At 50.3% G+C, this 26,002-nt stretch overlaps 1 protein-coding gene across 1 annotated transcript; it reads right to left on the bottom strand.

Annotated features, from left to right (window-relative positions):
• Window positions 1-24,599, bottom strand: KRT71 (keratin 71; the record flags this gene model as incomplete). The annotated part of the gene is given in 15 exon segments (XM_079937493.1): window positions 1-212; window positions 1,007-1,031; window positions 1,035-1,041; window positions 1,710-1,826; window positions 1,828-1,913; window positions 3,328-3,453; window positions 3,634-3,642; window positions 3,646-3,797; window positions 4,136-4,235; window positions 4,764-4,824; window positions 5,576-5,772; window positions 20,762-20,853; window positions 22,652-22,784; window positions 23,252-23,377; window positions 24,594-24,599. Coding segments are annotated over 15 exon segments (1,449 nt in total).
• Window positions 24,600-26,002: the final 1,403 nt, after the last annotated feature.

The raw sequence follows: 26,002 nt of genomic DNA, 5'->3' as shown, positions 1-26,002 counted from the left end.
CTATGGACTGGCTTTCTTGGAGGGGGCGCTCGGGCTGGAGCCCTTCCCCAGGGCATCCTTGTAGTCAGTGGTGCTGCTCAGGTTCTGACCCTCCCTGCCACGGATGCTGCACACTCCAGAGATGCAGCTGCTGCCATTGACCACATAGCCTCCGCTGACCGAGTTGGGCCAGAAGCCATAGCCACTGCTGACGCTGGTGCTGCTAATGGTGGCTGCAGGGGGAGAGCAGGGTCAACACCCCACAAGCACAGCTGGGAGTGGGACCGGACGAGGCCGCCTTTCCCCAGGACAGGTAGGGCTCTTCTTGGAACAATGGGTTTGGTGGGGGACCCAGTCACAGCCAACCCCGTCCCCACTGGGGAAAATATCTCAGAGACAGCTTCCTCCATGCGTTGCCCTTGACTTGCCCAGCTTACATCCAATCTAGCTGATTCTTAACTTTCAGAGGTCCACCTCTTTGGTCCAGGTACCAATGGACCCACCTGTCATTCTGAACACTCTGTCTCTTCTATTAGTCTTTTTTCTAAACTTCCCAGCTTCCAACCTCTACCGTCTGTCCTCCAGATGGCATCTTTTGGAAGCTATGATTTAACTCAGCCCTGATGAGAAATCCAGAGATCTAACACTTTCAGCTTGACCTCCGAGGTCCCCCATTTACCAATTCCCCAGCCCAGGTCTCATCATAACTTGCAACCTGGCTCCCCAGGCCTCACACACACCCATATTCACCTTCCTGCACTGTGTCCTTTGGTTCCCCATCACCATGGTGATAACCTTCCTAGCTGCCCTCAGAACAGGGAGACAGAATGATAAAAAAGAAGGAGTGCTGGGCTGGGAGTCAGAAGGCCTGATTGCTGGACATGCCCTGCCATCTGGCTGTGTGATCTCAGGCAAAGTTTTCCCCTCTCTGGTCCTTAGATTCCTCATCTCCACACACAGGGTATAACTAAGGCCCTTTCAAGTCCACACATTCTACAATTCTAGGTCCAAGAACACAAGTACTTACAGATGCTGACAGGGGAGGGAAATTCTCATGACATCCTGTTAGGGGAGAAATAAAATAAGAACAAACAGTCATTCAACCCACAAGTTATTAACCTCAAAGCTAGTGCCCCCACTGGCCTAATGTGGGTTTCTGAACTCAGTAGGCACCTATGGAAATACCAGGGCTCCTTTGGCACAAGCAGAGCTCCAGAAGCTATGGGGGCCACCCCTGAATCTTTGGGGTAACCAGGCAAAAATCCATCAAACAGTAGCTCTCATGAGGAGTACTTGTGGGGATGGCATGCACACCTCCCAAGGGTCAGCCTCCCAGGCATCGAGGCTTTCCTTCTCCCAAGGGCATTGGTGATGCTGGAGTGGCTGCCCTGGGACAGCACTCACAAGCTCATCTTTTACCTGGACAATTAAGGAAGAGAGAACAAGAAGGCCTAACAGAGTAATGTTTTTTTGGGGGGGGGGTTGGATAGTGTACCCAGGTACAGGCAGGGAAGTGGTGAGGACTGAATGAACCAATCAACGTAGCACAGTGCCTGGTATGAAGTAAGCACTCGTGTCTGTGTAGTATTATTAATTCTATTATTATTCTTAGCATCACCACCCCTTCTTTCCCCAGGAATTCATCTCTTCTGGATTAAGATGTGTTAGGCTTTCTCCTTTGGTCCTTCCCAAACCCCTGTGGCCTTCCTGCCAGAGCATCGCTCCCTCACCGGCACTCCTTGCTCTCCAGCAGCTTGCGGTAGGTGGCAATCTCCATGTCCAGGGCTAGCTTCAGGCTCATGAGTCCCTGGTACTCGTGCATCATCCTGGCCAGCTTGTCTTTGGAGGAGCTCATCCAGCTTGGCCCAGGCATCCTTCAGGGTGTTGTCCCCACGTTGCCTAGCAACAACGATGGCCGTCTCCAGGTTGGAAGCCTAAATGGGGAATTACAGAGGTTGGAAACTGGAAGTGCTCACTGGAATCATCCACATCCAAGTCCCACTCATTCTTTGAGATTCTGGAGCAGAGATGCCCACCTCCACCCTTCAGACTCCCTGTTCCTCTTCTAGTTGGAGCCCCTTCTGGGGTCGGCAAGTCCTTTCTTAGCTTTACCTCCACTCTGTTTAGACACTGGTGGTGATGAAAAATAGTGCATCCTGCCCCCCTGAGTTGATGGCTAATTCAGTGCCACTGAGTACCTTTCAAAGTCATTTATTTGGCCACCCTGCTCTGAGGATACAAAATGAGTAAGAGTAAGCTCAGCCTTCCGCTCTTGAGTTGTTTAAAGTCTAGGAGGACAGATCACTGGAATATGGTATTGCAGGTACCACAACAGTGGCTGCTCAGGTGCATGGAGTCACAGATGAGGGAATGGGGAAGGAGATACCCCAGGACAAACAATTTCCCAAATGCTTACCATATGCTCGGCACTGTGCTCAGCCCTACACGCGGCTTTTATGTGACTTGACTCATCCAGTCCTCACAACACCCCGTGCAGTGCAGACAAGTAACTTGCCCAATGTCCCAGAGCTACTAAGTGTTAAAACCCATGGGAGAGTGGAAAGAGGACTGGACCAGGAGTCAGGAGACCTTGGTTCAGATCACAACTCCACCACTTACCGCAGTGCAACACTCTTAACCTCTCTGAACCCGTTTCCTCATCTGTAACAACAGGTAAGGCTTGCTTCACAGGGTCTTTGGAAGGATTCAGTGTGATAAAATGACAGGAGATGCTGCTATTGTTAATATATATGAGAATCTTGTCTCCCCACCTACTAGAACTGAGACTGCTCCCTATGTTCCCAGGAGCAGTACTCCGAGTAAGGCCTTAATAGATATCCACAGATTTGAAGGGGTGCTCTCTGAACCCCCTTCTCCTCAATCCCTGAATCAACAAATGTTTATTAAGCAGCTACTCTGTGCCAGGCACTGTACTAGACGCTGGGCAAACAACAGGAGCAAAGTAGCCAGCTCTCTGCCTCCCTCTGGTCCAGTGGAAGAAGGGACATGCAGGTGTCTGGCAATTACAGAAGCCTGACAAGTACAGGGGAGACACAAGTGCCAGGAGAGCACATTGATATCAGGGCAAGAGGGGCAGAGGGATGTGGTCCTAGCCCACCCTGTTGGGTGAGAGAAGTCTTCCTAGGGGAGGGGTCTTCAAATCAGGGGTCCTTGGGGCGAGTTGCAGATGAGATGCCCCAGGGACACCTGTTCTAAGGGTTTGACACAGCCACCTCTTTGGTCCCTTTCCTCCCCTGGGCAGAGATTTGGGAGGCTGACACTCTCGGCTCACTCATCCTCCTCCAACTGTGCCTGTCCACCCCATGCAAAGGCAACCAGCCACCTCACCTGCTTCTTCACATTCTCAATCTCTGAGCGGATCCTCTGGATGAGCCGGGTGAGCTCTGAGATCTCATTCTTGGTGTTTTTGAGGTCGTCCCCATGCTGGCCAGCTGCCAGCTGCTGTTCCTGGAACTGGGGACCCAAAGGGCGGAGCCATGGATGGGGGTGATGAGCGTGTCGTGGGAGTACATGGTGGCTTGGGGTTGGTGATGTCATGGGAGCAGGCCACGCTGGACATTTAACTAGACATTCCGGCCCAGCCCTCATGCCTACTGGGGTCACCCTCCCCGGGCCGGCCTCAGTCCAGCTCACCTTGGTCTGCTATAGCGCCTTGGCCTCAGCCTTGCTCTGCAGGGTGATCTCCTCGTACTGGGCACGAACCTCATCAATGATGCTGTCTAGGTTCAGGTCGCGGTTGTTGTCCATGGACAGGATGACAGACATGTCACTGATGTGGGACTGGATCTGAGCGATCCCTTGAAGGGGAAACAGTGATGGTCTCAGGACTTGACTGATGGAGGCCAACAACCTCCCTCCCAAGGTAAGCAAATCCTGGTGATGCCAATTTAGAGGCTCCAAACCAAGGCTGTTGCTCTCTGGGCAAAGCGAGTTCCCTCCAGGCCCCAGACAGAGTCCTGCTGCTATGGAGATAAGGCCAGGACCATTTCCTTCCCACCCAGAGAGGAGATGAGGAGCCTCTGAGGGCTGAAATGGAGATGAGTGGTTGAGAGCTGGGGCCTGTGTGCCCCTCCCGGCCCCAGAATAGAGTTTTACCCGCTGGCAGCCCTCGGAGGGGTGGAATGAAGAGACGGACTTACGGCTTCATAGAGACACTGGAAGAACATGATCTCCTGGTCCCTGGAGTCCACCTTGGACTGCAGCTCCACCTTATTGGCATAAGCTGCAACCACGTCCTGAAAGATATCCCAGCCATCCCCAAATCACTGCCAGTGCAGCCCAGAAGGCAACACACACCCCAGCCTGGGTCCCCTGCATGGGGAAATAGCCACCTCTTCTCTTTGGGAGGTTCGTGGGAAAGGGGAGGAAGGAGCAAAAGGCCCAGCCCTGCTCCATCCTGAGAATGGGCTCCCTCGGCAGTAGGGATGGGGTGCCCCTCTAAGGAAGGGAACCCATCGAGGCTGCTGTCAGTCATCACTGTGACATCCTAGCCAGGCCCGCAACTGCAGGGAGAGCCCCTGTGTGTCACCCTCCACTGTTCTTCACTGTGGACAAACCCCGACCCCATTAAACACTCAAGAATGCCATCATCCTCTCTGCCGGTTTTATTCCCTTCTCTGGATACTCTTGCATCGCGGTTTTCCCCTGCCTTCCCCTCGCTATTTCTGAATCAGTTCACTTTCTTTGAAAGCAGAGCACACTGGCAGACTCAGCTCCTCCAGGTCCCAGGCCAGCCCCAGATCCAAGACCTGCCTACCCCTCACCTTTCTGAGAAGCACAAACTCATTCTCTGCTGCTGTCCGCCTGTCGATTTCTTCCTCATACCTGCAGGCATGCCAGTGCTCTGTCAGTTAATATGTCTCACTGAGAACCCTCGTTTGCCCAGGGAAGACCCTGAGCAAGGGCACAGATGCTGCAGGGCTGCAGAGTCCAGGGCCAGTAGGGCCAGCCAGGCAAGGAAGCCTTCCTGGAGGAGGAGATGTGATCACCAATTTTGGAAGATTATTGAAGATCCAGCTTCAAAAATGAGGAAGGAGGGCTTCTCTGGTGGCACAGTGCTTAGGAATCCGCCTGCCAGTGCAGGGGACACGGGTTCGTGCCCCGGTCCGGGAAGATCCCACATGCCGCTGAGCGGCTGGGCCCATGAGCCAGAACTACTGAGCCTGCGCGTCTGGAGCCTGTGCTCCGCAACGGGAAAGGCCGCGGCAGTGAGAGGCCCGCGCACCGCGATGAAGAGTGTCCCCCACTAGCCGCAACTGGAGAAAGCCCTCGCACAGAAACGAAGACCCAATACAGTCAAAAATAAATATAAAATAAATTAATTAATTTTAAAAAATGAGGAAGGAGTGTGTGGCATGAATGTCCTGTAGGAAATCTCACATCGTCCTAAGTGCCAGGCTGGAGGAGGAGAGCAAGTTTCCTTTTTCTTGGGGGTGATTCTGCTTGGGATGACAAGGAACACTGCCTCCCTCCACCTCCAAAAATGTTAAGCTGGGGTAGCTGCCCACTCCTGCTTAACAAGCTCAAAAGGGACAGGGACAGTCATGTAGCTACAGGGGGTCCCCTCCCAGCTCACCTCTTCTTGTAGTCCTCCACCACATCCCGCACATTCCTCAGGTCTGAGTCCAGACTCATCCGGCCCCCGGACAGCGTCTCCGGCTGCTTGCGCAGGTTGCTGGTGCAGCCCTCGAGGATGGGCTCCAGGTTGTTCTTACAGTTGTTCAGGTCCAGCTGCTGCAGCAGCTCCCACTTGGTCCCCAGCACCTGGTTCTGCTACTCCAGGATCCACACCTGGAGCCCAACACCCAGAAGTGTTGAGCCACCACGAAAACAGTCCCACCTGTCACTCCCAGGGAGCTTTGCAAAGCGCTCCCCTGCATTTTCTCCTTTACCCCTCACAACATCTGCATGAGGTGGGTGCATCATTAACCCTATTTTGTGTAAAGAAAACTGAGGCATAGAGAAGTTGGGCTTCTTTCCAAGGTCCAATAGTTTAACAAGTGGCAGAGCCCAGAACTGAACACAGCTATGTGTCCCCATAACCCATGCATCAGATCACTCTGAACCCGCTGTGGCCAAACCAGCCCAGGGCAGGGGTGAGCTTGAAAGTACTGGAACAGAGCCAGGCAGGGTTCATCTTTGAAAAGGTTGACCACTCTAAAGAAGGGAGTCTGCTCTTCATTTTCTAACATCTCAAGCTCAGTGAGGCTCAACGGACCAAGGACTTCTGGGTGTTCTAAATTCCTGCATCAGCCTCCAACTGCATCTCTGCTCATGCCTCCTCCTCCTCCCTTTGTCCTGCTCCTCAGAACCATCTTCCCTAGAGCAAGCATGGCTTACGGAGCCAGATGGACAGACGGAGCTCCCCACGCCACTGTGTCCTCACTGGGCCAGGAAACTGACCAGAGCTGGTGGGTCTGCATACACCTCTCTTGTTTGGTTTGGGACTTTTCTTTAACGTGACTTCCCTTAATCGTACATGAGTGCAGCTACTGTTTAAACAAGGTTGTGTCCCTTAAAGTCAGAAGCACAGGACATTAGAAAACTGTCTGGTATTCAGTGTTGAGATGGGATTGGTCACCAAACAGCTTGCGTCCAGCAGATCTTCCAGCATTTGGTTTGGTTTAACCAGTCCTGACTTTTTCATGTCTACTCATAAGACTAAGCATTGACCAAAGAGAAAACCCTACACCCAGGACACCACAATACACATCTGAACTCCACATCTGGATGACCGATAGGATGCACCCATCTTCTCCGGCTGCCTGGGGTTATGGGATTATACTCCTCTAGAGAATAAAATTATTTAGGAACCCTCCAGGCTTTTGAGCCTGTTTCCCTCTCACCCCAGGCAGACCACATTTTTCACAGAGGTGACTGTCTTCATGTTTGTCTTTCTCTCCACGTCTCCAGACTTTACTCCTTAATGAGGTTTGATCAGCCCAGCCAAAAGTCAGTCCACTCCCATCCCCCCAGACCTCAAATTTCAGAACACTTTGATCTCCTAGAGGTAAAAGGCTTAGAGGTAAGAAGCCACAGAGAAGGTGCCAGCCCCTGAAGAGAGCAGAGGCAGCAGGGAATCCTCCGAGCCAGGGTCCAGAGCTGTGGGGAGGTGAGACTTTGATGGCCACTGACCATCACAACATAGGATTTGTCCTGGGCTGACTTGTCCTTGGTGCCTCACTGTCATGTGGCCAGCATAGCCCTCCAGTCCCCAGTACTAGGTCTGGAGGCAGGAGGCTGGTCATCCAACCTCACCTTCCCTACCCTGGAGATGATCTTGGGCACGGCATTACTTCCATGCTTATGCCGACCCGCAAAATGGGAGCAATCATTTCTTATCTATGGAAAGTCAGGGCCTATCTGGACTGGATGATCCCTTGAGGCCTCTTCCAGACCTTTGATTCTTCTCCTTCTCAACACCCCTACCCTAGCTCTCAGAGATAAAAACGACAATAACAATAACCGCCATTTGGGGAGCACTTAGTATGTGCCAGGCATCGTGCCAACATCTCCACATGGATTTTCTTTCGTGAATCCTTCAGTGACCCCAAGAGGTAGGTTAGTATCTCCATTGTAGAGATGAAGAAACAGAGGCGTAGACAGGATGAATGACTCTCCACGTGTCCACATAGCTGGCTTAGCCACACAAAGTCACACAGCTGGTAAGTGATGGGGCCAAGGTGGAAGCCAGGTCTGACTTCACAACGCTGTGGAGACCTCTTCCCCACCACACTCTTCTGCTTCTCAAGAGAGTCCTTAGCCCACCAAAACTAATGCCCGTGGCCAAGCCGCCTGTGAATGACCACACACTGATGCCCCCAATCCACCTGTCAAATGACTAGCGGAGAAATCAGCTTAAAATTGATGGGAGGAGGACAGCTTCCCTGACCAATCAGGGGCAGACTCCCTCTCACTGGCTTTCCCTGTGCACAGCCTGCATGGACCCAGGCTTAGCAATAGCACCAAGCTGGCCTTCAGGAGTAAGAAGCAAGGGTCTGTCTTCTCTTTGGAGCTCCTGCCAGTAACCCTGACAAGCCTCTGCCAGTAGAGATTGACCTACCTTCTGTCGGGAAAGACTACACAGCCCCATGCTAGCTGGTTGGAGCACAGTCCCTGGGGGACTTGGCCACAATCAGAGCCACACATCTGGGGCAGGACAGCTGTTCAGCAGGTTTGCAGCTGGCAAAGCTGAAGGTGAGCTCACCCCAGAGGAGCTGGGATATAAAGTCCAAGGAGGACTGTCCTGCCAGACACTCAGCTCTGCTCCCATCCTGCTGTTTGGCTACCAGAGAGGTGCCTTCCTGGGCAGCCCCATCCCCCTCGCTTCCTCCTTGCTCAGCTCCGTGGCCGGGACCATCTCCTTTGAGTTTTGCTAGCCATCTCCTTCCTCCAGCCCCACCCCAAGCCTCTGGCGAAGTGTGTGGACTCAGGACTCTGAGGACCCAGGTCTTGGTCCTGCCATGTGACCACGGGCAGGTCTCCCAACTTCCTAAGCCTATGTTTCCGCATCCCTAAAAAGGGGGGTGCTAATACCTGCTCCACCTACTCCCAGAGGTGTATGGGAGGCACCTTGTAAGTAATAATGATGATGGTAATGATAATAGCTAACACACAGTGCGAGCTCTGCTGGGCACTGCTCTAAGCACTACACATATATTAACTCATTTAATGCTCACAGCGGCCCTGTGAGGCAGGTACTGTTGTTATCCCCATTTTACAGATGAAGATACTGAGGCACCAGGAAGTTAAGTAACTTACTGGTAGTTGCACAGCTAGTGAGTAGCTGAGCCAGGATTTGAGCCAGGGTTCAGCCCAGGCAGCCTGGCTACCATCTGTGCTCATAGCCTCTACACTGTCCTGGCTTTCTCATGTGCAAATGTCCAGTGCAAGTGCCTGCACGGTGTGAAACACTGAGCTCACCAGCACTCACTTTTCCCTCACTCTTCTTCCTGTCCCAGACTCTCTAGGCAGCGGAACTGACCCCGCCCCCGCCCCGCTCCCCTTCTCAGCCTGCTTTACTCTTTTGAAGACAATTGTAACTTCGGGACTTGGGTAGGTGTGCTTATGAGATGATTGCATGTTTCTCACATGCATCATGCTTTTCCCTGATGACATGCTCTGGGCTGTTCTTCCAGCCTCCTGCCCACCAGGGCAGGCTTGTCCTATCCTTTAAGACAAACCAAGACACCCCTCCTCTAAGAAACCTCCCCCAAGCCCTCCCTGGGTCAGCTGCACCTTTCTTCACACAACCCTATTGCCTAAGTGCTGTGTGCATTCCTCCAGCCTAACAGTTCCCTCCGAGGCCAGGTGATGCTCTCTGCTCCTTGGACCCAGGCTCGGGATCATGATATGAATTGTGAGCACTGCTCACCAGCTGAAAGATGTTCTCCCATATGTGTCAGAGGCCACGTGGGGGTCCACATCTACATGCGAGTAGTCGTGAACACGAACTTAAGCAGAATGGTGCCCAGGGACTGGCATGGCTGTCTCGGTTGTCTGTGGCTGACAACTACTTTGATGAGTTGGTGCCTGATTATACCAGTTAAGTATTTTGAGTATCTTCCGTAGACTTGAATCTGTGAGCCAATGAGCACGTGTCTATGCGTGCTCGAAGAGGGACCAAATATACAAGGGGCTGTGGTGTGGAAGTGCACCAAGCAGGGAGGGAGGGCCAGGGCGGTGGAAATTGGCGTGCAGGAGAGGAGAGACCCTCAGCGCCTCTCTGGTCTGTGCAGCACTTGCCGGATGTGAGTCTAAGGGCTGAGGGATGGAGGGTTAGTCCTACAAGTGGTGTCGCCCTGAGATGGCAGGAGTGGTGGAGGCCCTGGGAGGGAAATAGAGGCAGCTGGCAAAGGGCAGCTCAAACCTCAGAGCAGCTGCCAGATGAGACCTAAAACGTCTTAAGACACTCCCGTTCTCCAACAAGTCATGTCCCCTTCACCTTCTACAGGAAGACTTCCCAGGCTGTCTGTGTTCAGCTGTGATCCCTTCCTTCCTCTGTGGCCCCTTGCCTGTGTCTCACCAGTGCCTCCATGCCCAGATCATCTACTGCACTGGGGCAGGGGCGGGGTGTGGTATTGAGATCTCAGAGGGTCCCCCTTGCAGCCAGGGCAGGAGCTTACCTACAGTGCAGGTGAGGCTAGAGGACAGTATTGCTGAGGGACGGGGGCTCTCACTCCCCGGACTTCCTGACTAGCACCAAGATTTTCAGGTGCCTGTCAAGGAAGGTCCTGAAAGGGGTTTGGGCTGCAGCAATGCCAGCACTACCACAGTTCCTAACCCCCAATCCTGTGAGAGGAGAGATGGGAAAGGAGAGGGAGGGGAGACAGAAGCCAGGGCCTGGGCAACAAGGAGGCTGGGCCAGCCTGGGCACGCCAGGGAGCGAAACAGCATCTCCTCCAGCTGGCAGCTCCACGGTGGGCACAGAGCCTGTCCAAAATCATCCCACACCCTCTCCGTTTTAGGGAAGAGCCTTTCCTCCAAAGGCACTGGGCTGGAAGGTGCAGTACCCGGGGCTGCTGGCAGAGGGCAGTGTATGCACAAAAAAAAAAAAAAAAAAAAAATACCAGCACCGGGGCTTCCCCGGTGGCGCAGTGGTTGAGAGTCCGCCTGCCGATTCAGGGGAGACGGGTTCGCGCCCCGGTCCGGGAAGATCCCACATGCCGCGGAGCGGCTGGGCCCGTGAGCCATGGCCACTGAGCCTGCGCGTCCGGAGCCTGTGCTCCGCAACGGGAGAGACCACAACAGTGAGAGGCCCGCGTACCGCAAAAAAAAAAAAAAAAAAAAAAAATACTGGCACCGAGGAGTTACTCTTCCTGCTTGCAAATTAGCAGTTGGTGACTGAATGGGACCGTGTGTCAGTGAAGAGAGCCAGTGTTCGCCCTGGCCCTGCATTTAACCCGCCTGAGCCAGGTCTCCGGGCACAGTCCTGCTGTGAACTGACTGCTCAGGAACCAGTGCACAGCTGGCAAAACACAAAAGGCCCAAAGAACATGCATTAATAGTAATTATTATAATAACAACTAACATCTATTGGCTGCAAATTATATTCCAGGCACTGTATTACTTCCATTATCCCTTTTCATATTCTCAACTCTTCTCTACGGTGAGAACTTTGACAGGTAAGGAGGTATCGTGCCTGGAAGCATGGACTCCGGGATTGGACTGTGGGTCAACTCCCAACTCTGCCACTTACTAACTGTGGGACGTTGGGTGGGTTATTTTACCCTTTTGAGTCTCAATATCTTCACGAGCGAGATCTGTATTATTAGAATTGCACCTTATAACAACTATACCTACCAGGTTGTTGGGAGAATTCATCGTTGCCAGACATAAAGTACTGAGAGAAGTACCTGGCACATAGAAAGCACTCAGTCAAGGCCAGCTTGTATCGACCCTATTTTGTAAGGGCAGGATCTTGCAGCCAGTCACAACTAGCCATTAGAAGAGCCAGGATTTGAAGCCAGGCATATGACACTCAGCCAGGACACTAGACCTACGACAGCATGTGCCTGACAGAGTCCTGGCTTATGCCTGCTGTCTGCAGATCCAGCTTAGCATGTGTCCAGAATAAAGGTGTCTCCGTTTGGTTGATAAATTCTATAAACTGCCTACACGTGGATGCATGTAAAGCACAAATTTATTAACACAAATGTGTTTCATCACTTGCACGCCAACTCATCAGGACACATGTGTGTTCCATGAGCTCGTTCTCCCCAGTGAGGGTCGGTGAGACTGAGCCATGCATATCTGTGGCAAATGTTACATTGAGTGCCAACCGTGAGCCAGACTGAGGGCCCCGGAACAGAACACGGGGCTGTGAGTGGTGGGGGGGAGGGGACAGACATGTGCGCAGCTAACGTGACACCAGGAAAATAAAGCAACAACTGTAATACGGGTTCGGGAACAGTGCTGTGGATGTGCAGGGCTCCGGTCCCCATGCTCACCAGCACTGTGAACATGGGCAGAGCACTTAGACATCCAGGCCTCCATTTGCTGACCTATATAGTGGGGGTACCAGGGGAATTGTTGCCACCAGCTCTAATGTTCCTTCTCATTTAATGCTTGATGACTTGATGGAGTCCACCTGGAGGGACCAGAAAATGCATGTCCATGGGAGGTGGCATTTCAGCCGAGCCACGAAGGATGAGTGGGCTTTCAGGAAATGGGTCATGGGCATCAAGATTGGAAGTCAGATTTGCCATGGTCCTGGGGTGTGAAGAGTCCTGGCCTCTGGGAAGAAAGACTGGAGTGTGAGGCTGGGGAATGACAGGGAGGAGAAGGGGTCATGGGCATCCTGAAAGTCACCCTCGACTGACACTCATCCTTGGAAGGTGGCCTCACCCTGGAGAACTCTGCCCTTCCGCACCTTGATCAAGGCGACTGTGCTGCTTCTGAGAGAACACTAACAGAAACACACATGTGCTTCAAAGGGCACCCTTCTTATTCCACTTAATTTTTCTTCACAGCAGTCATCACTGCCTGACAACGTATCCTGCGTTTGTTAGTTGCTGATTTTTATTCTCCCCACCAGACTGTGAGCTCTCTGAGGACAGGCTCTGTGCACCCGTTTGCTGACTCCACAATTCCCGGTGCCTGACAATGCCGGGTTCACCGAAGCTCTGTCTAGTGAGCCACTGCTTTGCGGACACTGTAGATACAGATGCATCTGTAAGCAAGTGGGCATGCTGGCCTCAAATGTGAGGGTGGAAAAGAATCGGCTGGAAGAAGAGGAAAGCAGGGCTGGAGTGGGGGAGTAGGACTGGGGGTGGGTTGGCAGGAGTGAGGAGGAAAGAAGGAGTGACTCTCCGGCAACAAGAGGCAGTTGCGGGTGACGCTGTGGGAGCTTTTTTTTTTTTTTTTTTTTTGCGGTACACGGGCCTCTCACTGTTGTGGCCTCTCCCGCTGCGGAGCACAGGCTACGGATGTGCAGGGTCAGCGGCCATGGCTCACGGGCCCAGCCGCTCCGCGGCATGTGGGATCCTCCCGGACCAGGGCACGAACCCACGTCCCCTGCATCGGCAGGCAGGCTCTCAACCACTGCACCACCAGGGAAGCCTTGTGGAAGCTTTTGAGAAGTGCAGCAGGAAGCCACGCTGAAGCTCGAACACCTGACAGTCTAGGGGTGATTTGGTTCCTTGATCACAGAGGCCTGAGCCTCTCTATAATGGTCGGGGGGTGGTGACTGTGCCCATCTGGCAGGTCCATTGTGTGCAATAGGTACCCCAGTGCACTGGAAGCCCCAAGCCTGCCCAGAGGCGCATCAGTGACAAATCTCTGCTGTTTATACGGAGCACCTCTCACACAAAGCCTACCTGGCCAGGACCAGACGGCAAAGATCCATGTCAGCGCAGGGACCCAGAAGGAAGAAAGAGCTGGACCGAGCAAAACTGTTCAGGGCAACTCAGATGTCGACATCCCGGGCAACATATTCAACACTCAGAATCAAATGATATCAATCGTTTATTGTGGGGGAAGCAGAGACCTGGACACAATCCCAATAAGAGGACAATGAGAGCTCCTTGGCTGTGAAGGCCCAGAAAGGCACAGGGACAGATGAGCTTTCCCCTGGTCGTAGGGAAGCATCCTGGATATGTGTGTTATCTCTGCATTTGGGGCAGTGACCCAGTGAAAGGTGACCAAGGAGAGGGTCACCGAGCGAGTCCGTGGCTGGACTTCCTGCATCAGAGCATTGCCCTGCTGAGGACAACAGGGAGGGGCGATGGGATGGGACTGTGGTTCCGGAGGAAGCATTTCCTGACTTGCAAAGGGAACCTGCGGGAGGAGATGAGGACGCAGGGAGGAGATGGATGAGGTCTGCAGCTTTCTGCTCACAGAGCCAGCCTTCACTTGCCCTTCATCTCGAGGCCTTTTTGCTTGCACACCTGCAGCCTGAGGTTTCTGGCAGGGGGATCCTTGAACTCACTGCCACAGCTGCCTTTGGGTTTTTGGTATTTTTGTTTTTTTAAAGGATTGAACAAATGTTTAACCAAAGAAAATATATGGGTGACAAATGAGCACATAAAAAGTTGTTCGTCATGATTAGTCATCAGCGAAATGGAAAGTAAAGCCACAAGATACCATTATACAACCTGTTAGAATGGCTAAAATAAAAATATCCTTTTTTTTTTTTTTTTAGTGGTACGCGGGCCTCTCACTGTTGTGGCCTCTCCCGTTGCGGAACACAGGCTTCGGACGCACAGGCTCAGCGGCCATGGCTCATGGGCCCAGCTGCTCCGCGGCACGTGGGATCTTCCCTGACCGGGGCACGAACCCGTGTCCCCTGCATCGGCAGGCGGACTCTCAACAACTGCGCCACCAGGGAAGTCCATTAAATGGGTTAACTTATGTATAAAAAAAAAAGAAAAACTACAGAAAGGAGAACAAAGAAAACCCAAAGTCAGTAGAAGGAAAGAAATCATAAAGATCAGAGCAGAAATAAATGAAATAGAAACAAAGGAAACAACAGCAAAGATTAATAAAAGTAAAAGCTGGTTCTTTGAGAAGATAAACAAAATTGATAAACCCTTAGCCAGACTCATCAAGAAAAAAAGGGAGAGGACACAAATCAATAAAATTAGAAATGAAAAAGGAAAAATCACAACTGACACTGCAGAAATACAAAGGATTATAAGAGACTACGACAAACAACTATATGCCAATAAAATGGACAACCACGAAGAAATGGACAAATTCTTGGAAAGGTACAATGTTCCAAGACTGAACCAGGAAGAATTAGAAAATATAAACAGACATATCACAAGTAATGAAATTGAAATTGTAATTAAAAATCTTACAACAAACAAAAGTTCAGGACCAGATGGCTTCACAGGTGAATTCTATCAAACATTTAGAGAAGAGCTAATACTGATCCTTCTCAAACTCTTCCAAAAAATTACAGAGGGAGAAACACTCCCAAATTCATTCTACAAAGCCACCATCACCCTGATACCGAAAGCAGGAAAAGATATCACAAAAAAAGAAAATTATGGACCAATATCATTGATGAATATAGATGCAAAAATCCTCAACAAAATATAGCAAACAGAATCCAACAGCACATTGAAAGGATCATACACCACAATCAAGTGGGGTTTATCCCAGGGATGCAAGGATTCTTCAGTATAAGAAAGCAATCAATGTGATACACCATATTAACAAATTAACGAATAAAAACCATATGATCATCTCAATAGATGCAGGAAAAGCTTTTGACAAAATTCAACACCCATTTATGATAAAAATTCTCCAGAAAATGGGCATAGAGGGAACCTACCTCAACATAATAAAGGCCATATACGACAAACCCACAGCAAACATCATTCTCAATGGTGAAAAACTGAAAGCATTTCCACCAAGATCAGGAACAAGACAAGGATGTTCACTCTCACCACTCATATTCAACATAGTTTTGGAAATCCTAGCCACCGCAATCAGAGAAGAAAAAGAAATAAAAAGAATACAGATTGGAAAAGAAGAAGTAAAACTGTCACTGTTTGCCGATGACATGATGCTATACATAGAAAATCCTAAAGGTGCTACCAGAAAACTACTAGAACTAATCAATGAATTTGGTAAGTTTGCAGGATACAAAATTACTGCACAGAAATCTCTGGCATTCCTATACATCAATAACAAAAAATCAGAAAGAGAAATTAATGAAACACTCACATTTACCATCACAACAAAAAGAATAAAATACCTAGGACTAAACCTGCCTAAGGAGTTGAAAGACTTGTACTCCGAAAACTATAAGACACTGATGAAAGAAATCAAAGATGACATAAACAAATTGAGAAATATACCATGTTCTTGGACTGGAACAATCAATATTGTGAAAATGACTATACTACCCAAAGCAATCTACAGATTCAATGCAATCCCTATCAAATTACCAATGGCATTCTTCACAGAATTAGAACAAAAAATTTTATAATTCGTATGGAAACACAAAAGACCCCAAATAGCCAAAGCCATCTTGAGAAAGAAAAATGGAGTTGGAGGAATCAGGCTTCCCAACTTCAAACCATACCACAAAGTTACAGTAATCAAGACAGTATGGTAGTGGCACAAAAACAGAAATATAGATAGAAAGCCCAGAGATAAACCCACACACATATGGTCACCTTATCTTTGATAACGAAGGCAAGAATATACAATGGAGAAAAGACAGCCTCTTCAATAAGTGGTGCTGGGAAAATTGGACCGCTACATGTAAAAGACTGAAATTAGAACACGACCTAACACCATACACAAAAATAAACTCCAAATGGATTAAAGACTTAAATGTAAGGCCAGACACTATAAAACTCTTAGAAAACATAGGTAAAACGCTCTTTGACATAAATCACAGCAAGATCTTTTCTGACCCACCTCTTAGAGTAACGGAAATAAAAACAAAACTAAACAAGTTGGACTTAATTAAACTTAAAAGCTTTTGCACAGCAAAGGAAACCATAAACAAGACAAAAAGACAATCCTCAGAATGGGAGAAAATATTTGCAAATGAAACAACAGACAAAGGATTAATCTCCAAAATATACAAACAGCTCATGGAGCTCAGTATCAAAAAACAAACAATCCAGTTTAAAAATGGGCAGAAGACCTAAATAGACATTTCACCAAGGAAAACATAGAGATGGCCAAGAGGCACATGAAATGATGCTCAACATCACTAATCATTAGAAAAATGCAAATCAAAACTACAATGAGGTATCACCTCACATTAGTCAGAATAGCCATCATCAAAAAATCTACAAACAATAAATGCTGGAGAGGGTGTGGAGAAAAGGGAACCCTCTTGCACTGTTGACGGGAATGTAAATTGATACAGCCACTATGGTGAATAGTATGGAGGTTCCTTAAAAAACTAAAAATAGAACTACCGTATGACCCAGCAATCCCACTACTGGGCATATATCCTGAGAAAACCATAATTCAAAAATAGACATGTACCACAATGCTCACTGAAGCACTATTTACAATAGCCAGGACATGGAAGCAACCTAAGTGTCCATCGACAGATGAATGGATAAAGAAGATGTGGCACATATATACAATGGAATATTACTCAGCCATAAAAGAAACAGAATTGAGTTATTTGTAGTGAGGTGGTTGACCTAGAGTCTGTCATACAGAGTGAAGTAAGTCAGAAAGAGAAAAACAAATACCGTATGCTAACACATATATATGGAATCTTAAAAAAAAAAAGTTATAATGAACCTAGGGGCAGGACAGGAATAAAGACGCAGATGTAGAGAATGGACTTGAGGACACAGGCAGGGGGAAGGGTAAGCTGGGATGAAGTGAGAGAGTAGCACTGACATATATACACTGCCAAATGTAAAATAGATAGCTAGTGGGGAGCAGTTGCATGACACAGGGAGATCAGCTCGGTTCTTTGTGACCACCTAGAGGCGTGGGATAGGGAGGGTGGGAGGGAGGGGCAATAGGTAGGGGATATGGGGATATATGTATGCATATAGCTGATTTACTTTGTTATTCAGCAGAAACTAACACAACATTGTAAAGCAATTATACTCCAATAAAGATGCTTAAAAAAAAAGAGAGCTATAATATTAACAATGTTTAATAGCAGCCATTTATTGAGTACGTACTATGTGCCAGTCACTAAACTAAATAATTCTCCTACATTCTCTAATTAAATGTAATTCTCATGGCAATTTCTTTAGGGAATACTATTATTAACTCCTTTTTACAGATGAAGAAACTGAGGGTCATCGAGAAGAAGTAGCTTGCCTAAGTCACACTGAGTGGCAGAGGAGGACTCCAGTTGGGTCCATCCGACATCCAATGTGTAGGCTTCTCCCACGAGCTCTACAGCATGAAATTCCAGCTCCTTAGCAGACTTGAAAGGGCCCCTCTGATGTGGCTGCTGCCAACCTCCCCAGCTTCAGGTGCCACTGCCCCCTCCATCTCCACCTGCAGAACTTCCTCAGCCTTCCTCTTCACACTCCAGCAACCATGACCTACTTACACCATGCTAGTGCCTCTGGGTACCATGCCCACTCCCTCCTCTTGACTGCCTAGTAAACTCCATCCTCTCGAAACTCTGCACATGTTGCCTCCTCTGCCAGCCTTCCCTGACCTCCCTGAAGTTCCCCACTCTTCTCTGTGCTGACTCTGTCATTTCTTGTGTTGCCAATATCTCACCTGTGTTATAGTTACATTTTTTGTGGTTATGTCTCCATTAAGAGCATGGACCTGTTTCCATATCACTATCCCGAACACTAACTCATGCCAGGCACATGATAGCTACTTACTAAATATTCCTTGAATTGACCACCATTTCTTTACTGGCCCCAAGAGTGTCTTCCCTGAGACTAGTTATTTGGCCAGCCAGTTCTCCTTTGGGCAATAAATAAACTGCATGTAGTTTATAAGATGGTTTCTTTAAAGCTTAGATTTTGTGAATTGCTTTACTAGCAGCTAAACACCCCTTTCAGTGAGCTAATTTTGTTTTTGAACCACAAAGATTAAGAACAAGATTCTGTTTCCATTTAACATTTATTAAGCATGAACTTTGTACCAGGAATTGCACAGAACATCTTCATGCTGTCTCATAGCCTAACAGCAAGCTGGGGGTTAATTCTGCTTATTTTATAGCTAAAGAAATGACTCTCAAAAGGGTTGAGAGCTTCACTCATGATCACCACTTAGTCACAGGGACTGGGTCTGAATTCAAGGCTATTGACTTGAACTGTAGGACTCTGGACCCACAGTGACCCTGTTCAGATGCACCTGTGAGCCCCAGCCTCAATGTCTGCTGGCCTCTCACTTGCTTTTTGCTTCCTGTCATATCCTGCCAGCATAGTCATGGCCTAGAGACCTATGAGAAAGGTCTCAAACGTACATCTGAGGGACTTTCCTGGTGGTGCAATGTTTGAGAATGTTTGAGAATCTGCCTGCCAATGCAGGGGAAACAGGTTCAATCCCTGGTCCGGGAAGATCCTACATGCCACAGGGCAACTAAGTCCGTGAGCCACAACTACTGAAGCCCGCACGCCTAGAGCCCGTGCTTCACAACAAGAGAAGCCACCACAATGAGAAGCCCACACACCACAGCAAAGGGTAGCCCCTGGTCGTCGCAACTAGAGAAATCCTGCACACAGCAATGAAGACTCAACGCAGCCAAAGAAAAGAAGGCTCTGAGCACAAGAGTGTTTGGAAGCTGAGTGGCGTGTAACAGAGATGCCCCCCATGCTTAAAACACAACTCGTACATATACATCCACAACCATGTTCAACCCAGTGAACCTTCCCCAGGCACCAAGAGAACATGGCTCATTACTTGAAACAGAATCTACCTTTGACCTTTTCCCAGAGAACAAGGAACAGCTATAACTCGAGCCCCAGGTTTTCTGGAACTGGCCTTCTGCTGCCTCTTGGCCAGTTTTAAATTTTGCCACAAGACAAATGTTGACTCCCTCTCTCTGCTGAGAATCTGAACGTTCTCAAAGGTTTTCCATTCACCGGTGCATTCATCTGAGAAAAGCATGACTTCAAAGGTGCATCTGGGGCTTCCCTGGTGGCACAGTGGTTGAGAGTCCGCCTGCTGATGCAGGGGACACGGGTTCGTGCCCTGGTCCGGGAAGATCCCACATGCTACAGTGTGGCTGGGCCCGTGAGCCATGGCCGCTGAGTCTGCATGTCCGGAGCCTGCACTCCACAACGGGAGAGGCCACAACAGTGAGAGGCCCGCGTACCGCAAAAAAGATGCATCTGCTGGGGATGGGAGACAGAGATGAATCCTGAGTATCACAAAATCCAGCGGAGGTTATGGTGGGGTCCTGCCATCCGTGCAAGGATGTCTTTCACTCAGATCAAAGGATACTTCGGGTCTCTGTGGAAGAGAGATGCGCCTCAGATGCCCTGGGCTCCAGGTCATTGACCTCTACATACAGGAGAGACTTGGCCTAAGATGAGGATTCCCTTAGGAGAGAAAAGCATCCTGGGCCTGCATGAGTTGTATAAGTTTATTGGTGAGACGAGGAAGCAGGGACAGAGGCCTGAACCAGGACAAAAACGTACATGCTGAGAACACGGATCCCTTCATTGATGGGATCAGTCTGCAGGGGTGCTCCCAGCTATAGTCTGCAGGGACCATGCAAGGTACAACAAATAACCAGGTGTTTCCCCAGAGCTGACGTTGCTCTAGCAAGATACAGTCCTTGCAGGTCTATCAGTGGACCTGTAATCTCCTGTACCCATGGAGCATATGGCTGGATAACTACCTAAGCCGGGGCATGGAAGGAGCAACAGGAGGCCTGGGATGCCCTTTAGAGAAAACCTTCATCTGCAAGGGGGCATGCAGCCAGAGAAAGGGTCAAATCTTTATCCTGGGCAATGCAGCAGGAAGGGGAGGCTGGGTTAAGAGGCCTCTTGGTGTGAAAGCAGAAGGATGGGCTAGAATCCCTATTCTTAATTAAGAAGGACTAAGGCAGAGAGTTGCAAGAGAGGACATGTCAGTGGAGAAGAAAAGCAAGGAAGAGATGATGACAAATGTGACGGAGGAATTTCCTGGAGCAGGGAGTCCAGGAGAAACCAGAGCAAGATGTCTGGACAGCTGTCTTGCACTTTATTTTGGGGTTTTCTTGGTGGGTAAACTCAGAGCTGGGGGCTTCCCCAGCAATCCTTAAATTCACGTGCACTCCCCAGCCTAGTTTTGGCCACCCGCGGGGGCTGCAGTTCCCACTGCCAGTGACACAGCCCCCAGACAGGATGCCATAGCCCCTGCCGACAGAGCTGGGCCAATAGCCATAGGTGTTGGCACCGCTGAACCCAAAGCCGACTCCTGCGCCTGCGGTCCTGGCCATGGAGCTGCTGATGACCGCTGTGGAGGACAGAGGGAGGGATGATAAGGGTGTGTCCCAGGACAGGGCTGACCCGAAGTCCTCTCCAACCTCCCAGCCCCAACTAGCTTTAATGTGTCCCTCTTACACAAACACTCCACATCAACAGTGGACTTGAGTTTAGTGATATATGCTCAATTCCTGGGCAGCTCAAGCACTGGGAGAATCAGCCCAGATGCCGCGGGACCCCCAAACCCAGAGCCTCCTCATTCTAGTAGCAGGGGCTTCCCCCAAAGAACAGATGATGCCCAAGTATCGCATAAGCCAAAAAGTCTTGCATTTAACTCAAGGAGACATTCTTAATTTTTTTCAAAGCAGTTCCTGATTGCTCGTCCCAGGGGAGTTTTTGCCGGCTCACGCAGTGTTTCCGTGCGCAGGTCCCAGTCTGATTGAGGAGGTGCCCCTCTTCCTACTCACAGCTTCCGTCATGAAGGAAAGCCGGGATGGGAGTGACACAAGAGGGTAGGACTGAGAGTCTCATCCTAGCATGGGTGAGGTTTCTGGGGAAGGGGTCAGTGTGAAATGTCAGAATGTGATGGGAAGCTGACGCCACAGAGGAAGAGGCCGAAGGTCTCATCAAAGGAGGCGATTAGGACAATGATGCTCTACCAGGCAGAGCCCAGGCTCTTCCAGGGGGTCCTGGTGGTAGGGGACTGCTTACTTTGTGTTCATTAATGGGCTAAAAATACTCTTTCAGGGAATGAAATACTCACATATGCTCACAGAATTGGTATATTCCCCAGACATCCTGCACAGGGAGACAAGCACAGGTAAATCTCCTTTACATGGAATCCAAGTTACGCTCACCCCAGCCCGGAATCATCAGCCAGGCTACTGCAGCCTCCACAAGCCCTCTAGCTGGCCAGGTGGCATGAAGTGCACCTGTGTGACTCTAACCACCTCTCTTTCCCTCCTCATCTGCTCTTTCCCCTTCAGAGATGTGCGAATTTCAACCCTGGAGCGCCCCCCCCCCCCCGCCATGGCAACACCACCTCCCAGAGGCCCTCCTGCCATGCTTCTCTTCAGCCCATTTCTTCATCCCTGTGGGGCTACTGCCTGAAGAAATACACGTGTAGAAACGCTAGCATCAGGAGTTGCCGCTAAGGAAACAACTGTATGATTTTAGGACCAATAACTTCTCCTCTCTAGATCTCACTTATAAAATGGTGCAAGGTTAGAACAGGGTTTTTCAAATGTCAGTGCTTCATGTACCACCCTTCCAATTGTTGCTACGACCACGTATAACTCATACTCTTATATATTTAGTATTTTCCATTGATCCTGCCTTTTATAATAAAAAATGCATTTCTCTTAAAAGGAAGTCTTATATCACCAGGGTAAACAGAAAACCAGTATTGCTGGACCGAAAAAGATAAAAACTGTAGCAGTAAAAATAATATAATGAATGAAACAATTTTTTAAAATTTTGGCTAGATATTTTTGTCTGCCCAGAGGCTGTGAAGCTGAGATCTACCATCTCTTTACTAACTGGGACATTTGCAAGTGTCAGAGCAGCAGTGTTAAAGATACAACAGCACTACACTGAAACTTTCTCCCCATCACAGTCTGAAGACTGGAAAGAGAACCCTAAAGGAAATCATCATCTTATTATCTGACCAGATTCTGTATAAGGCTACGTTTGTGGGTGACCTAAAAAAGCATCTCCAACCCCTCCAGCAGCCTGCCCCCCCCATCTGGGAAACTGAGTCAGAGGATTCCAAAAGTCCTTCCAGCCGGAACATTCTAAGACCCCTCCCATCACCCACTGGCACTCCTCACCTTCCAGCAGCTTGCGGTAGGTGGCGATCTCGATGTCCAGGGCCAGCTTGGTGCTCATAAGTTCCTGGTACTCATGCATCATCCGGGCCAGCTCCTCCTTGACCTGGAGCAGGGTGGCCTCCAGCTCATCCAGCTTGGCTCAAGCATCCGTCAGGGTGCAGTTGCCCCGCTGCTCGGCGTCAGCAGTGGCCATCGCCAGGCTGGAGCACTGAGGGCCAGGAGGTGGCATTGCCCCCTCAGTTCTAAGGCAGCCTGAGCCTCCCTTCCCGCCCCCCGCCCCAAGTGCTTACTGTGGTTGGACCAAGCCCTGTCCTGCCCCACTTCCTAGAGCAAAACCCCATGCATGGCGATAGAGTCCTGTCAACCTGGGACTGGGGGGCTTGTTATTCCCAGCCCCTTGGCTTTCTGAAAAGGCCCTTCCAATTGTTCCAGAGTTCAGGTGGGAGCTACCTGCAGGCGATGAGAGCAGGGGCTCCATTTGAGGAAGGGGTTTCTGAGATGGAGGACCCAGAGAAGGAGAAGGGGCATGGGGGAGTGTATATGATGGACAGTTCACCCCTCCCTTGGGATTGAGCCAGGAACCCCCCAAAGCCCCTTCACCGGCTTCTTCACACTCTCGATCTCTGAGTGCAGCCCTTGGATGAGCCGGGTCAGCTCTGAGATCTCGTTCTTGGTGTGTTTGAGGTCATCCCCAGGCCAGCCAGCTGCCAGCTGCAGCTGCTGGAACTACGGGGAGAGGGGTCAAAGCAAGGAGCCGAGCTCAGCCTGGCAGACTGTGCCTTTGCCTGGGGAGTGTGGCAGAGGTAGGTATCTGTCCAGCTTCGCCAGGCCTATCACCTGCCTCCCACTCAACCATCCGTTCATTGGCTTGATTTATTTGCCTTAAACACAGTTGATCTCACTGATGGTTGGATTCGGCCTTAAGGTCAATTGAAATTCCCATACTCTCCACACAGCAGCTTTACAACACACAACTTAGATTATGATACTCCCCTGCCTATAGCCCTTCAAAGTTAAGGTCAGATTCAAACTCCCAGCCTGGCATCAAGGTGCTTTGAGATCTGAGATCCACCAAGATCTTCAGACTCAGTTCTCACTGCCCCTGCCCATCACCTACTTGGCTCTCCACCTGTGCCAAACAGTTCCAGGTTCCAGAAAGGGCCCATGTGCTCTCAAGTCTCTGACTCTTTGCGTGAGCCTCTCCCTCCAGCTGGAAAATATCCCCCCACCCATCCTCCCTCTTTCCCTAACCAGCTCCAACTCAGGGCAGAGTCAGTTCCTCCAGGAGGCCTTCTCTGATTCCCTGCTTGGGTGCACTTCTGTGCCCAGAGCCCCTGGCACACCAGTCTGTAGGTCTTACCACGCTGTACTGTGATCACACGTTTCTATGTCTTTTCCATCAGGCTCAGAATGACAGGATGGCAGGGACCTTTAATTTTATTTCTACCATCTAACTTTGAGTGTAAGTCATTAAATTCAACTGAGGAGGCCCTGAGAGACCCCACAGTGATACTCAGGCTGGCTACTCCCCGCTCCCGCACTCCGCCCGCTCAGAGGGCACAAAAAAGGCAGTAACCTGCCCGGCTTCTGGGCTTCTGGGCTTCTCGGCGTGGCCCGTCGCGACCTACAACTTCCCGGTGGGTGAACTTGAGAAGCCCCTCCCCTGCTTCCAACCCTTGACTCCTCCTCCCCACCCCAGAAACTCGGAAAAGAGCCGATTCAGCATTCTCCCAGGGGAGGGGTGCAGTGATGGAAAGAAGTCAAAGACTTCCTGCTCTGCCACACGGGGTGAGCCCCAGGTCTATGGGGAGATTAGCTTTTGGAGGACCAGCTGGCCAGCCCAGGGAGCAGGAAGCAGCTGCTTCTGGCAGGAGGCCCCTGCCTGGGAGCGCAAACCCCTGAGGTTAACATTTCTTGCTCTGCCCTGCTGTCCTGAGCCTGCCTGCATGCGGCGAAAGCCCCATGGGCAGAGACCAGCCTTGGGCAAACGGCGTGCCCTTTGTTCTGCACATAGTAAGGGCCCGTGGGAGGCACCATGAGGAGAGATTGGAGTCTGCATGCACTCCCTGGCAGTCGAGGGTGGGAGGCACCAACTGACGGCCCGGGGAGTGAGTGCAGTCTGCAACCGTAGTAGGAGGGATTTAGGTCAGACTGCACAAGGGGAGCTGTGCGGACTTCCTCCGAAGAAGGGAAGATTGTGATGCTCCAGGTATCTTGGAATCCGTCCAGTATAAAAACAGTATGTCCACAAAGGCTATACCCAGACCCCCACCTCTGAATATCCAACCGGAATCTCCAGGGCTGGCCCCAAACAGGAAGCTACACCCTCCAGTGCCCCCAAAGACCTGCCTCACGCCCCCCTCTCTCCCACCACTCAGGAACAGCCACTAGACATAACTTCTGACACAATCACCTGAGGACAAGGGCAAGGGAGCTCAGCACGAAAGCTCTGTGAGAGCAACATGTTTTCATTTCTCCATCCGACAGTCGTGACCTTGTTGATTCTGCGAACAAGTTCCCAAAAGCCTTGCTGGCTTGGTGGGAAAGCCCATGCCTGGAGTTTCGTGAAGACAGGGACTTGCTAGACGCTGAGCATAAGCTCCCTGACCTCTTGTTTTATATTCAGTGGAGACCTCTGATTGCCTGTCCCCATACCTGCCCTATACCCCACACCTCCAGACTTGCACCCCTTCCCGCCAGATACTCCTGGGTCTCAGCACTGAGACGGCCCCACCCTGACTGCCTGCAATGCGCGATCTTTGGATAACTGTTGGTTGCTTTGAGACTGTCCTCCTGTTCTGTAGGCAGCCTTCAGGCTCCACACATGACCCTTCTGTCCTAATAATCTGGGCAACTTAGAAGTAGAGATCTGAGAAATTAGCTGATAACCTTGATTTGGACAGACAGACAGACCCCGCAGGCCCCAGCCTCCTTCACTTTCACCTGAATTCTTGAGACTTCTCCCCAAGGAACAAACACGATTGCTCAAAGTGAATGACAAAAGCTTTTTATTGAAGATTCACCCAAAGATGGACAGAGGGAAGGAGAAGAGGTGGACAGGGTACTGAGTGGCTCTTGTCCTGACCTTGCAGGGTCAGAGGCTGCCAAGTGATGGAGAAGGAGCTTGGTCCTGCTGCAGAGGGAGATCCGGGATCTGGTAGGAGGCGGCATTGGGCTGGGTGGGGATATATGCGACCCTAATAATTCTGGAGATGAAGCGCCTGGCTGGATTCTTCTCTGTCCGTGGGAGGTGAAGAGTCAGCTGACACCTCTCCCATGCCAGCTGGGTCAGCAAACCCAAATTAGGAAGAAGCTACCAAACTCCAAGAGAGCAGAGTCCATGCCCTGGCA

The sequence above is a fragment of the Stenella coeruleoalba genome (genome assembly GCF_951394435.1).
Source record: "Stenella coeruleoalba genome assembly, chromosome: 11".
NCBI lineage: Eukaryota > Metazoa > Chordata > Mammalia > Artiodactyla > Delphinidae > Stenella > Stenella coeruleoalba.
The sequence above is the reverse complement of the archived record's forward strand: the minus strand, read 5'-3'. Positions and strand labels throughout refer to the sequence as shown.